Source organism: Cucurbita pepo, chromosome LG05, assembly GCF_002806865.2.
Source record: "Cucurbita pepo subsp. pepo cultivar mu-cu-16 chromosome LG05, ASM280686v2, whole genome shotgun sequence".
Classification (NCBI taxonomy): Eukaryota; Viridiplantae; Streptophyta; class Magnoliopsida; order Cucurbitales; family Cucurbitaceae; genus Cucurbita; species Cucurbita pepo.
Window position 1 is genome coordinate 1,981,842 of NC_036642.1, and position 13,761 is coordinate 1,995,602.

The 13,761-nt window shown below is 39.2% G+C and overlaps 3 protein-coding genes across 5 annotated transcripts; 1 reads left to right on the forward strand and 2 right to left on the reverse strand.

Annotated features, from left to right (window-relative positions):
• The first annotated feature begins 1,312 nt into the window (after nucleotides 1-1,312).
• Nucleotides 1,313-4,775, forward strand: LOC111794940 (homeobox protein BEL1 homolog). Of its 2 annotated transcripts, none has more exons than XM_023677149.1 (6): nucleotides 1,313-1,746; nucleotides 1,870-2,130; nucleotides 2,214-2,975; nucleotides 3,061-3,443; nucleotides 3,590-3,650; nucleotides 3,916-4,775. In XM_023677149.1, the coding sequence occupies exons 3-6, from the start codon at nucleotides 2,280-2,282 to the stop codon at nucleotides 4,486-4,488; spliced, it is 1,713 nt and encodes a 570-aa protein (XP_023532917.1). In that variant the 5' UTR covers nucleotides 1,313-1,746; nucleotides 1,870-2,130; nucleotides 2,214-2,279; the 3' UTR covers nucleotides 4,489-4,775. The 2 variants fall into 2 exon arrangements, with proteins under 2 accessions (XP_023532917.1, XP_023532919.1); XM_023677151.1 differs by having other exon boundaries at nucleotides 1,450-1,505.
• Nucleotides 4,776-5,272: 497 nt separating this feature from the next.
• Nucleotides 5,273-7,790, reverse strand: LOC111796189. The gene is made up of 3 exons (XM_023678932.1): nucleotides 6,676-7,790; nucleotides 5,585-6,127; nucleotides 5,273-5,503 (listed from the first exon to the last, which is right to left on the reverse strand). The coding sequence occupies exons 1-3, from the start codon at nucleotides 7,555-7,557 to the stop codon at nucleotides 5,399-5,401; spliced, it is 1,530 nt and encodes a 509-aa protein (XP_023534700.1). The 5' UTR covers nucleotides 7,558-7,790; the 3' UTR covers nucleotides 5,273-5,398.
• A 988-nt stretch (nucleotides 7,791-8,778) lies between these two features.
• LOC111795745 (mitogen-activated protein kinase 4-like) lies at nucleotides 8,779-12,882 on the reverse strand. 2 transcript variants are annotated; one of them, XM_023678309.1, is made up of 6 exons: nucleotides 12,428-12,882; nucleotides 11,705-11,834; nucleotides 10,480-10,617; nucleotides 9,666-10,001; nucleotides 9,409-9,592; nucleotides 8,779-9,328 (listed from the first exon to the last, which is right to left on the reverse strand). In XM_023678309.1, exons 1-6 carry the CDS (start codon nucleotides 12,592-12,594, stop codon nucleotides 9,135-9,137), a joined length of 1,149 nt encoding a protein of 382 aa, XP_023534077.1. In that variant the 5' UTR covers nucleotides 12,595-12,882; the 3' UTR covers nucleotides 8,779-9,134. The 2 variants fall into 2 exon arrangements, with proteins under 2 accessions (XP_023534077.1, XP_023534079.1); XM_023678311.1 differs by having other exon boundaries at nucleotides 9,666-9,998; nucleotides 12,428-12,881.
• Between the last annotated feature and the right edge of the window lie 879 nt (nucleotides 12,883-13,761).

The following is a 13,761-nucleotide window of genomic DNA, read 5'->3' on the forward strand; positions in this document are numbered from 1 at the left end:
TTCTGCAAAAAGCTGTTCACTTTTTTCTTTTGTTTCTGGCTGTACAGGATTCTAACCTCCCCTCCCTCATTCACTATATATATATATATATATTAAGCTATAGTTTTGTCAAATAATAATTATATAGTTTAAAAGTTTCATTAATGTTTTTATTTTAATTAAAGGTAAAGAAACGATGACTAAATATCTTTAAATATAAAACAAAAACGTAAGGCTCAGTGAGTAACAACATTACAACAATCTCGTACCCTGTAGGAATTGGTAAGAAGCGGGAGTCAATATTGGAATAATGGTATGTCTATGGTCCCCATAAATTCATATTGCAACTAATAATATGTCACGTTCGTATAATCAAATTTATATATTTATATAGAAAATTAACTAATTATTGGAAACTAAATATTAAATTTTTTTTTTTTTTAATTATATTTTTTTACCATTTTTTTTGGACCCATAAAATCTAAATGAAAGTTACGTAAGGGAAATGCAGAGAAGTAGGGTTAAATTTATTTTTTTCTTAAAAAATTGGGGGTTTTTCTAACGTACGCAGGACAGAAGTTGGCGTAGGTTAGTAGAGAAGTGATGACGTAATGGGCTTTTGGGGAAGGGAAGCGCGAAGAGGGAGAAAGCTTGGTTTATAGGACCACCTGCTTTTATACACGCGAATATTTATTCTCTATTCCACTCTCCCTCCTCCGCGCGTGTACACCACTTTCCTTTCAACTTTTTACGTCATAAATATTTGTTTTAATTAACACATTTTTGTTTTATTTTAAGTTGCTTCTTGTTTATCTCTTATTATATATATATATATATATTTAAATATATAGAGCTAGGCGTAACGTCGTGACATTGAGACCATTTATAATATAGTTCGCATAATGATACAGTAGACATTTGTTCTACACCAATTTATTGCGCTCATAAATGGATGTAATAAAACAAATAAACTTGAACGTTTCTCAAATTTATAATAATAACAACAAATAAAATATTGAATGTCCAATAATACTGTCAATGTTGTGTGTGTTCTTTAAAATTATTTCAAACCAACAGAACATTGCTTTATCAGTTCTTTAACAAACATAATTTTACGTATACAATCGAAACACGAGCTACACAAGCTAAGATGTTTCAAACCCGTGAACGAAACGTCCGAACAAAATCTAGGGGTTTTTTTTTTTTTTTTTTTTTTTATGTAAAATTTGAATGAAATGGGTAATGAAGAAGGGTGATAAGGAGAGCGCGTAGGGTTAGGATATATTTGGTGGAAGGGTTTAATAGAGCAATTAATGAGAATTAGATGGCCAAAACATTGGACCACCTCATCTCCCCACACCTCTCCGCCTTCACAGTCCCTGTTTTTGGGAACATTTCTCTTTCTCTCTGCCAATCTCTCCCATCTCTCCGCCCTCTCTCTCTCCCATTCCCAAAAAAGAACAGGAAGAACAGGAAGAACAGGAAGAACAGGTAGAAGAAGAAGAAGAAGCTGAAGCAAGTAACAGGTCCACAAAACTCTGTATCTTTCTTTCTCTTCCACTGCAACCCATCTGAAAAAGCCTGCCCACAACTCCCCTTTTTTTTTTTTTTTAATTTCCTTTTCAGTTCTTGGATTGAACAAACAAAAAAAAAATAAAAAATAAAAAAGTTTAGAACAAGTCATGTTGGCGGCTGCGTTGATTCTGTTCTTTGGGTACACTTTTATGATCATTACACTCTCTGTTGCTTTGCCTCTCAACTCTTGTGGTACTTCCCTCTGTGTTTTTAGTTCTAATCATTTCTTTTTTGTTTTATTTTATTCATAAAAAGTATATATAATCTTTTTTTGTTACCAAAATAATTGAGTTCCCATTATTTATTTATTGGTAGGACGCCTATTTTTGGACGGATTTATCCCATTGACCCATTAAACAGAGAAGGGAAGCACAGAGCAAAAGAAGAAACACTTTCAGAGCAGAAAAGAGAGATTATGATTATTCATTGCTCCCACCACCACCATCTCATCATCACCTCTTTCTCTGTCTCTTTTCCATACTTAACCCATCATTTCTTCTAAGAAACACCCATAAACAGATTCCTCCGCCGTCGCCGTCGCCGTCGCCGCCCTCGTCCTCCTCTTATCTCATCTGGGTTTGTCTCTTTTTACTCTAGAATCAATCAAAATTCGAACTTTACTATACCCAAATGGATGTTTTTAATATTTTCTTTTGCAGGTAGAACAAGAACAAGCTGTCGGACAAAGGGATTCCGAATTAAAGTCTGTAATTTTGTGGTTGTTGATGGCTCGAGAGCTTTGTGAAGGTGAAGAGAAATCGAATGAGATGGTAGTTGGAGGAGGAGGATTTTACTACAATTCGAATTCGAACTTGAACATCCAAACCCAATTCACGAGCCAGATCCAAACTGGGTTTGGATCCGGCGGTGATCCGGCGGAGATGTTCAATTTGGGGACGAACGAGTCAACCGGCGGCGATGAGTTTCATCAGAACATGATGGTGGTTGGGCCGTGGGGGACAGCAGCGCAAGACAGCAATAACAGATTCCATTTAGTCGATGATGATTCTGCTTTGAGATGTGTGTTTCCATGTGAACCCAATGAGAGGCCAAGCCAAGGCCTTTCTTTGTCTCTTAGTTCCTCTAATCCTTCTTCTATTGGCTTACAATCTTTTGAACTCAGACCCCAACAAAATCAACACCAATCATCATCTCTCCCCATTTTTCAGCTTCGAAACTCCAGGTTTCTGGCCCCAGCTCAGGACCTTCTTTATGAGTTTTGTAGCCTTGGAATCACCATTAACAACAACAACAACAACAAACAAGGCCTTGATTTCTCTTCTTCACCAAAACACAAAGGGAATAGGCCAAAACAATGGGAAATGGAAGATGGGTCTTCTTCTACCAAGATTTCTCTCCAATCACTTGATTTCATGGACTTGCAAAGGAGAAAAACCAAGCTTTTTTCCATGCTTGAAGAGGTAAAAGAACATAACCCTTTAAGGAATTGGAGTGATTTTGTTGATGTGATTCAGAGTAATCGCTAAAAACATTTGATCTTTGTAGGTTGAAAGAAGGTATAGGCATTACTGCGAGCAAATGAAGGCGGTGGTAGCATCATTCGAGGCGGTGGCAGGGAGTGGGGCGGCGAGGGTATACTCAGCGTTGGCTTCGAAGGCGATGTCGAGGCATTTTAGGTGCCTAAAAGATGGGATTGTGGGACAAATTCAGGCCACAAAAAAGGCAATAGAAGAAAAGGATCCAATTACTCCAGGCACCACAAGAGGAGAAACGCCAAGGCTTAAAGTCATCGATCAAGCTTTAAGGCAACAAAGAGCTTTCCATCAAATAAGCATGATGGAAAGCCATCCATGGCGCCCTCAACGTGGCCTCCCTGAGCGTTCTGTTTCTGTTCTTCGCGCTTGGCTTTTCGAACACTTTCTTCACCCGTAAACCCTCAAATCATTCATTTTTCTGCCAAATTACACACATAACTCGAAACCCATTTGTTGTTCTTGTTGCTTTCAATCATTTAATTCATTTTTCTCTGTCAATTCTTGTGGGGTTCTTATTTTTTTTGTTGAATCATTTGCAGGTACCCTAGCGATGTGGATAAACATATTTTAGCTCGCCAAACTGGTCTCTCAAGAAGCCAGGCAAGTCCAAAAAACACATTACAAAAAACCCTACTTCATCATATTCCGTTCAACCACCTTCTTATTTTATTGAAGTTCATATCTTCTTACAAAATCCATTGTTTTATTATAATATAACCAAACCCCACTTTGTTCTTGTTAATGATTGATGGATTTTCATGAAATGGGTAATAATTGGAGGCGTTTTTTTGATGAGTTTAAAGATGTTTGATTGTAGGGCTGTTTCTGTTTGTTGTTATGTTGTAAGTTTTGTTGTTTTGGTTAGGTGTCGAATTGGTTCATTAATGCGAGGGTGAGGTTGTGGAAGCCAATGGTAGAAGAGATGTATTTAGAAGAAACCAAGGAGCAAGGAGAAGAAATCAACAACAATTTTAATGGGCATTCTTCCGATGGGGTGGCGGATTTCGACGACGAAATCGATGGTCATCGGTCGATCCCGACACGGTTGGTGGATCAAAAGCCGACACCAGACCAACTCTTGAGAATTGAGTCGGAATGTATGTCTTCAATCATCTCTAACAACTCAGAAAAGAACGGTTCAAGAAGCATGAAAGCAATGGAAAATCAGAGTTTTGGGCGAGTTGGCGTTGATGCATTTGGCACAGTGGAGCTTGACTTCTCATCGTACAACCACCACCACTCCAATAGCGGTGGCGGCGGCGGTGTGTCGTTGACATTAGGGTTACAACAACATGCAACACAAAGCTCGGTTTTCTTCAGAAGAGATGAAATGGAAGAGTGTGAACCGGTTCAATATTCACTTTTAGATGGAGAAACTCAGAATCTTCCTTACAGAAACTTGATGGGTGCTCAATTGCTTCACGACTTGGCCGAATAATGACACGCCTGAAAAAGCAGCCACAAAATTGAAAAGGGTCATTGGAAAATACGAGATTTTTTAGGTATAGATAACCCAATAGCTTTAAATACTCCAAATACATAATATACGTAAAGCTTTTTGTATACTTGGGGGAGGGCTCTTTCACGACGACGATATGGAACTAGAAATATACTAATGGAATGGATGGTTGTGATTTTAATTTATAGATATTATGAATTTAATTTGTGTGTGTATTGAATATTGAATATTATATGGCTACAAATTGAGATTGAGGCCTTTGTGGATGAAAGTTGAATTGGATATTCAAAAGGGTATTTAAGGAGTTGGAGTTATCAAGATTTGTCAACAAAGGCAACCAATTTTGCACTCGAACATATATATTAGAGTTCGATGATTACAATTGGGTGACTTTACGAAGGGTGAGGGAGTGGACCATTGAGCCCAATGAGTACGAATGTTCGAGCAAACTAAATTGGGCTGCCTTGTCTTTTTAATGTTCTAAAGTTGAGTTAGGTTCCAGTTGAAGTGACACTTATACTCATACTCAAAAGTAACTTATAATTCGAGCATAAACTTTATACCCAGTTCAGTTATGTTCAAATTGACTTCTAACAGAAAATTTTGAAATATTCTGGAAGGAAGGTCGGAATAGCAAAAACAACCTTATTTATGTATTCCTTAAAAAAAACATCTCCAAGAATCCATGGATAAAAATATTTTGAGCATCTGACAACCCATATTTATATAGCTTAAGTCAGTTGCACGTCTTCCACTTATACTAAATTGTGTTAGAAGTTATCTTAGATCATATTCTATATATATTTATATAAAGTAATCGGATACAACCTTAATTTCTACATTCAAATCCTTAGGGGATATCTAAATAATTTATAACAAAAAAAGATAATTATTTTACTTCAATGAGTTCACCTTCTCTGCATAACCCAACTTCCACCATCATCGTCTTCTTCTCCCTTGATCTCATCACTCTGCAACAGTTTCTCCTTGGAGACTGATTATTACACAGAAACACACAATCAAGATCAATCAAAATTATTTCAGTTTTACTATCAAAATGAATCCAACTACTTACTCTGTCCCACAAGTTGGGGTCTTGTTTCTTGATCACCTTGACGATGTCGATGCTAGCCGGGCTTGGACTCTTCCACTTGCACGTTGGCTGAGGCACCCGGTGTCGAGCGTACTTGCTGATTGTCTGCCCTGTTGTCGAGTTCAATTGGGCATCAGACAAGTAAAACACAAATGCCTTCTGGCAGGGGTTTCGGCTGACTGGTCGGGTGTTGAATGCGTAAGCTGTGTAATCAGCCCGGCGGTACCAATTAAGGAATGTTCTAGCTGGCATTTCGACTTCACGGGGTGATAGGATGCCACGGAAGATCTGGATGGCAAAGCCCCACGAGATGGAGATGGTCCAGGTGTTGGACTTGTGGTAGCAGATGGATTGCTGCATTAGACCTGCCGAATCGACCTGCATTGGAATTTTGAGACGTTGGAGGGCCTGGAGGCGGGTGACATTGGGGAAGATTGGTTCAACTACGTCGAGGTGGTGAATTGACACAAAGGGCGTGATCGGGTGAGCTGCAAGCAGGCCGAATAGATTGCCATACACATCGTACTAATTGATGAAACAATAGATTCATTCAGTAACATTGCCAATAATCAAACACAGAGGAAAGTAAAAAATGGGTCCCATTCCTTAGCAAGGAGCCTAAGTATAGACAAAGAAATGGCAGATCTTCAGTGGACTTCTGAGTTTTCTTTTTAATGCTTATATAACACTCATTCTCACTAATTGTTCACCCTAGATTTAGACCCAAATCTTGAGTTCAAATTATAATATATAGTTTTCAGATGAATATATTTAAATTATTCAAAATTTCCCCAACTCCCAATGCCTCGAACTTGTCCAGCATATTAAAAGATGCACGATGTCAGAATTAAATCAAACCCCTAAAAGAATAAGCAACTCGGCAGTGACTCACTGACCACTCGGCCATAACTCGGCCCATCCAAAGCAATAATTTACCCTCAAAAGCCACCCCAGGCAGTCGGCAGATTTGCAGGTGAAGAAAATGAAACCCAAAAGCAAAACCCACTTCAAATCGCCACCGACAAGTCAGAACACGATGCAGAATAATATACACAATTTTTAATTAAACGTACCTGGTGGAAACCCAGGTGTTTGGTGAGGGGAACACCTAGCTCCGCCATGCAGGCCTGCATCCGGTCATCGGAACCGTACAATCCGGGATATCTCTGAATACAGCGATCCTGGATTCTCACCAAAGCTTTTGCTAACGGGTAACTAATGGCAAACCCGCCGCCGCCGTACGCCATGGAATACGAGAAATAAATGTTCTGCAAATGGCTCTCTGATAAGCTCCCAATGTAATACAACTGGTTATGGTCGTACTTTCTCAAAACCCTAATCAAATTCTCCGTCACGAAAACCGTGTCGTCGTCGCCCATCACAAACCACCTCACATCCTTCAACCCCAAACGAAACGTCTCCGACACGATTCGCGAGATTCGAATCGCCGACCGGTGCCCCTGCCGGTTCTTGTATGCGAACTTCGACGTATCGCCGGAGATCCTAATGGGCGGAAGATCGTCGGAATCGTTGTCGGTTTTCACCTTACGGTCCAACCAGACCGTCCCCCTCATCTCCTCCGGTTTAAACCAGAGCTTGATGTAATCCTTCCGCTGCTCCCAGAGCTTAGCTGATGCGGCAATTCCGAACACTACATGCCGGAGCTCCGTCTGATTACTGAGGGGCGGAGGAAGATGAAGGGAAAGAGGAAGAGAGATTCCAGCGAGAGCGGAGAGATTGGAGATTCGATGAGAGGAAAATGGGTGTGGGTCGGGGCAGGGGCGGGAAGAGGAGAGGAGTTTGAGAGAGTAAATGAGGTAAGTGAAAGAGACGAAGAAGATGAGACAGAGAAGAAGCTTAGAGGAGATTTTGGAGGGAGAATTGATGGCGGCAATGTGTGGATTTCCAGTCGGATTTTTCATCTGATCCCAAAACACTTTCTCTGAATCTTTCATTCTCCACTTCCTCCGAGACTAAAAATCTGAAGAAGAAGAAGAAGAAGAAGAAGAAATTGAAGAAGGAATCCTTCGAAATCGGACGCGTTCAACAATGCGGATTCGAAACGAAGCGATCGTTGTGAGCAGGAGGACTGGAAGGAGAGAGTGGGAGTGACAGAGGGAGGAGGCGAAGCGATCAGGAAGATCATATTCATTCACAAAACTTTCTCCCTTTTAGGGTTTTGACGGCTGAGATAAGAAGCGTGATGGCGATCTATGCTGAGCGCGTCGTACACGATAATTTTGTCGGTTTATTTTGGTTGGACCCGGTTGGTTCAACATCAACTTCCTCCATTGGGCTCTTTCTTTTTCAAAATCGCTTTTTAATTTTTTTAATTTGTTTAGAATTTAATTGTAATTAACATTAATGTACTTAATCTAATTAAAAATTTAATTAAAAAATAATTTATATAGAATACATTGCATAAAGGAAATTAAATTGCTTTTCATAATTTGGGTTTAAATTCATATCATTTAATTGCAACCCTAATTATGGACCAAATTAATTGAAATGTTTCTTAAAAAATTATATGAAAAAAAATAAATAACTTCATTAATGGATGGATGATTTAAGCTTCACGCAAGAGTCTCTCATGGCATGGAATTAATGATTATGCTTCCAATAGCTATGAATTATTATTTTAATAAATAGAAGTTTAGAGTTTAATTAATTTATCAAATTTAAACCACTTTTTCTTTTATCACAATTCAATTTATTTGGTTTCAGAGTAAATTAATTAATTTTTTTTTTTTTTAAATGGAAATTTATATGTGGAGATTCCCTTAGCGACAAAGTACGATGTTTGCCACTTATGTTACTCCACGTCCCACGTTAATTCACTCAAATACATTAATTAAATGTTACTTTTGAATTAAATATTAACACATATCTTAATTAAATTTAGGTAACATAAAGTATTATATATTGATATCTTCAATTTGATTGTATCAAAATCGACCATAAATTAAGGGAACCACCTAGTTGCTGCGTTGGGATTGCCAATGTGTCACGAGATGCCCTTCGTCTTTTAACCGTTAGAGAATATTTATGATCTGGGAATATTAATAACATAAACGACATATAAGAAGTACATGATGGGCAGCAGCAACACGTCGTAAAGACAGTGACACGAGTCCACACTTGACTTTGAGTATAAGCCCTTATTGCTATGCATTACGTACTTATAAACCCAATCCTCAATAGTTTCCATGAAATTAAACAGGTACAACGCTGTGGTTGCAACGGCTGAGATCTCAGTCGCCATGGACGTCGACGAGCTTCGAATCAGAAAAGAACTTAATACAGAGCCCCATTTTGCATCTTTTTTTGGTGTGTTCTTCTTAGTTAAATTCCCTCACTCACAGGAATCAGCATCAATCAACTCCTTGTACAATACAGGACTCCAATTTATATGGGTAAAAAGCATACAAGTTTTACACCTGTTCTTATCTTCTACTTCATCATCACATTAAATCCTTCCTATTCAGGAACAATAAAACAACGTGTTCCTTCAATTTCCACCATCTACGTCGCCTTAAACGCAAAGGGTCGTCCTCCTCGCTGATTCATCAGGGTTGAACCGGACACATTCTTTCCAGATCAGTTCTTTGATATGCTCTTCAGTGCACGATGGTTGCTCGAAATCGAAATTGAAAGGTCTGCCACACACTGGCTCGTCGTTGATGTCGTGAAGAGATTGCAAGTATGGATGACAGAGTGCCTCCTCAACTACAAAATGGTACAGAACATCAGATACCAACCGATCAAAACATCGTTTTTCGGTTAAAATATGAACGGTTTTTACTCACCTGTGATGCGTTTGTTTGGATCAAACACGAGCATCTTTTCTAGAAGATCCACGGCAGCTGGAGACATGTTGGGAAATCTAGTTGAGAATTGTTGTTTCTTGTACTGAGGAAGCTGCTTGACATATCTTCGAGCGTTATCGCTTCGAAGAAATCCTAGACTGGCATCGTCTGGTGATCCAAGTAGCTATTACATAGAAACAATGTATGCTATTAAGGCCATGGAACACAGAAATTGAATGTAGATTTGAAAGTTGTACCTCAGTTATAAGTCTTAGTTGATGAACATAATCTTTTCCAGGGAAGAGAGGCTCTCGGGTCATGATCTCACCAAGTATGCATCCAACAGACCAGACATCAATGGCGGCAGTGTACTCCGAACAATTGAGCAGCAATTCTGGCGCTCGGTACCAGCGAGTGACCACATATTCAGTCATGAAGTCAGTTTCAGACGTTGTCCTTGCCAACCCAAAGTCTCCAATTTTAAGGTCGCAGTTTGCATTCAGTAGCAGGTTGCTTGGCTTCAGATCACGGTGCAGGACCTTGGCTGAATGTACATATTTCAGCCCGCGCAATAACTGATACATAAAGTACTGCTAACGCGTAATATGTCAGTATAGTGACAAGATAACTCGTAGAATATTAAATTAAATGTAGGTAATCAGTGTCCGAGCTAGCTTGAGAAAATGGATCGATTTAGTAACATATACTAATGAACGAAACCCGACATGAATCACTCATGAAAACCTCACACTGAATGAAACCCCAACAGAAATTCATTCATTGACATCAATTACAGAATGGTCAAGCAGTTTCATATTGAAAGTATAATCACCAGTTCATCAGGGGAAAACTTTTCTCGAGTCAACTATGATAACAAGCTTCGAACTTTACATTTTTTACTTTTTTTCTCAGTGAATATGGGTCGAACCCACTAAGATCAAGGGAAGAATGATTGAAGTTTAAATGTTTAGACCCCAAGAAGTATAGAACTATGAGTGTGTTGAACTACTATTGTGTAAAAATGATCTGTGGGAATAGAACAGGAAATGAAACAAAATTGCAGCATCAAACCTGGCAATGGTCATCTGTCAGCGATTGGTCAGAGCGAATTATTTGATGAAGATCGGTATCCATCAACTCGTAAACAATGTACACATCATTAAAGACCTCTCTTTTTGGGGGTCGAATGATGTCTCTGATGGCAATAATCTGTGAAGAGTTACAAATTGCGCAGTTATAGAGGATGAAACAGATAAACCAATACTCGCCTCTCTCTCTCTCTTAACAGCCCAAGCTCACCGCTAGCCGTTATTGTATTTTTTGGGTTTTTCCTTCTGAGTTTCCTCTCAAGGTTTTAAAATGCGTTTGCTAGGGAGAGGTTTCTACACTCTCGTAAGGAATGTTTTATTCTCCTCTCCTACCGGTGTGGGATCTCACAATCCACACCCCTTGGGAGCCCAACGTCCTCGTTGGCACACCGCCCGGTGACTAGCTCTAATACCAATTGTAATAGCCGAAGCCCACCGCTAGCAGATATTGTTCTTTTTGGGCTTTCCTTTCTAGGCTTCTCCTCAAGGTTTTAAAACGCGTTTGATAGGGAGAGGTTTCTACACCCTTATAAGGAATGTTTCGTTCCCCTATCCAATCGATGTGAGATCTCACAATCAACCCACTTGGGGGCCCAACGTCCTCGCTAGCACACTGTCCGATGACTGACTCTAATACCATTTGTAACCAGCTCAAGCCACCACTAGCAGATATTGTTTTCTTTGGGCTTTCCCTTCTGGGCTTCCCCTCAAAGTTTTGAAATGCGTCTACTAGGGAGAGGTTTCTACACCCTTATAAGGAATGTTTCATGCCCCTCTCCAACCAAAGGAGGGTACGTCTACTAGGGAGAGGTTTCTACACCCTTATAAGGAATGTTTCGTGCCCCTCTCCAACCAAAGGAGGGTAGCGTCTACTAGGGAGAGGTTTCTACACCCTTATAAGGAATGTTTCGTGCCCCTCTCCAACCAAAGGAGGGTAGACACTAGGGGTGTGCCAACGAAGACGTTGGTTTTGAAGGGGGGTGGATTGTGAGATCCCACATAGGTTGGAGAGGGAAACAAAGCATTGTTTATAAGGGTGTGGAAACCTTTCTCTAGCATACGGGTTTTAAAAACCTTGAGGGGAAGTCCGATGGCGAAAGCCCTAAGAGGACAATATCTACAAGTGGTGGGCTTAGATTGTTACAATAAGAAAGCACGGAATTTAAAATAAAGAATGAAGATTATAAGTTATTAGAAACAAACCATACATTTTCATGTTCCATGTGGCAAAGAAGCTTAATTTCTCTCAATGTCCTCTTGGCATCGATTATATTATCAAATGCATTTCCAATTTTCTTGATAGCAACCTCCTCATGTGTCTCTGAATTTACAGCAGCACTGCAGAGAAAGAAACTATGTGACCCAGCACACCACTATGGAACTCACAGCAATACTACTGAAGAACACTTAGAACTTCAAGTGAATGGCCAAACATTTACAAATAGCACTAAGTGATTGAGACAAAACAGCAAGCTCTGGAGGCCCCAAGGGTTTTCCTTATTAAGCTCATTCCAAGACTCAAAACACTCAACCTCTGGATAGGTATTACTCAGAGACCACAGGGCCTTAGCCAATGGGGCCATCTTGGGGGCAAAAGGTTAGCCTTAATTGAACTCAAGTTTGATCAAATCACTAGTTTTCAACCTAGCCAACCATGCTCAAATCATTACAAACTGCATCAAAATGAGCCACTACAAATCATCTTACTCCATACAACACTGGGTGATTCAATCTCTGAAAACCCCCTACAGACAAATTCCTAATTCAAACAAGCATATTATCATGAAACTGCAAAACAGATCAGGAGGAGGACCGCTGAAACTTCCACATGCTTTTCAGAAAACAGGTAAAAGAAGAGGAGAAGAGCAATTTAAAGATAAAAAAATCATCAAAAACAGAGAAAACCCCATGATCAGGCATAAAGATCTTACCAAACAAGACCATAAGCGCCTCTACCAATGGGTCGCAAAGGAGGAACATACTTAGCCGAAACCTCAAACAAGTTACCATAGACGTTATACTGCACATATCGGCCGCCATGGGTGAGAACCCCTTTAATCTTGCCCTCACTCGCAGAACTCGAGTCTTTAGTAGCCATTTCTGGAATTGGAAGAAGACCCAGAAGCGGTTTCGAAGGAAGCAGCAACTGGGGAGGTTTGTTTTTGTAAATGAATGCTATATTTTGGGAAGCATCGGAAGGGAGATGACAAAATGGGGTTACTTGAAAAGGTAGATTGGGGCTTTTTTAAAAAGTAAGGTCTGAAAAATGTGAAGAGGGGCGAGTGATTGATTGCCAATGTCGATTGCTTCTTTTGATCTGAAAATGGTTTGAAAATCCGTGAATCAAAGCTGACTTTTTCCCCTCCACCCAAACAAACGCCTCCTCCACTCCACTCCAATAACATCTAATTAAATCCGCCATTAATGCAATTTTTTTCCCCCTTTCACTGTCGCTGTTGGTTGGGTCAGCTCAGCCATACTTTTAGATAATTTGCACTTCCATGTTCCCAACCTTTTTTTTTTTCTTTTTTTCTTCGAACATCCTTAAAAATTGCCCTCCTTGCATAGGGAAATGGTTGCTTGTTGGTGAACAATAAACATATTGAATTCATTAATTGCTTCATAAATTGTATATTTGAATTCAAGACTTGTGAAATAATCACTATATATATTATTTCTAATGCTAAACATTATTTATTTTTCTCAACCATTTATTATTATTGCATATGGAAAAGTCAATGAGATTATGATTGTTTTTCTATATAAGATTGCATCATATCATGATTTTAAAACCGTATCCGGAGAAGACCATTCAAAATAGAAAATGAACTTTATTTATTTAATTTATAAGTAGGTGTAAGCACAATAACACGAAATTAATAATAAAAGAACTAATAAATGGGTACAAATCTTACAAAATGAAGCAATCTTTCTCAACTACCCTTGAGATTGTTGAGGCTTATAAATACCAAGGACCCATAAAAAAGATTTATCTTTTTGGGAAATTGCAGACGTGCCATCATAATTTAAGATGGATGAAATTTCTGCAAAGATTTAGCTATTTAACTTGTATGTTTAGTCTCGAGAGTTAGTTAATTAAGAACAAATACAGTTGATCAACTCCTAATTGTGACGAACGAGCTCGTGACTGTGACGAACGAGCTCGTAACTGTGGACTCGATCCAACGCTCCACTCCAAACACAAGGTAAATTAATAATTTCAGAGAAAGAAGAAGCTGATTGGGAAAGTTCACCAGTGAAGTAC

Excerpts from the sequence above, each read along its gene's own strand:
- LOC111795745 (XM_023678309.1), bottom strand. The coding sequence starts at position 12,594 with ATGGCTACTAAAGACTCGAGTTCTGCGAGTGAGGGCAAGATTAAAGGG. Across the intron at positions 10,618-11,704 it reads GCCACATGGAACATGAAAAT|ATTATTGCCATCAGAGACAT; the intron begins GTATGGTTTGTT and ends AACTCTTCACAG. Across the intron at positions 9,593-9,665 it reads AACTAAGACTTATAACTGAG|CTACTTGGATCACCAGACGA; the intron begins GTACAACTTTCA and ends TCTATGTAATAG.
- LOC111794940 (XM_023677149.1), top strand. The coding sequence starts at position 2,280 with ATGGCTCGAGAGCTTTGTGAAGGTGAAGAGAAATCGAATGAGATGGTA. Across the intron at positions 2,976-3,060 it reads TTTTTTCCATGCTTGAAGAG|GTTGAAAGAAGGTATAGGCA; the intron begins GTAAAAGAACAT and ends TGATCTTTGTAG. Across the intron at positions 3,444-3,589 it reads TTCGAACACTTTCTTCACCC|GTACCCTAGCGATGTGGATA; the intron begins GTAAACCCTCAA and ends AATCATTTGCAG.
- LOC111796189 (XM_023678932.1), bottom strand. The coding sequence starts at position 7,557 with ATGAAAGATTCAGAGAAAGTGTTTTGGGATCAGATGAAAAATCCGACT. Across the intron at positions 6,128-6,675 it reads AACACCTGGGTTTCCACCAG|TACGATGTGTATGGCAATCT; the intron begins GTACGTTTAATT and ends TTCATCAATTAG. Across the intron at positions 5,504-5,584 it reads ACCCCAACTTGTGGGACAGA|TCTCCAAGGAGAAACTGTTG; the intron begins GTAAGTAGTTGG and ends TGTAATAATCAG.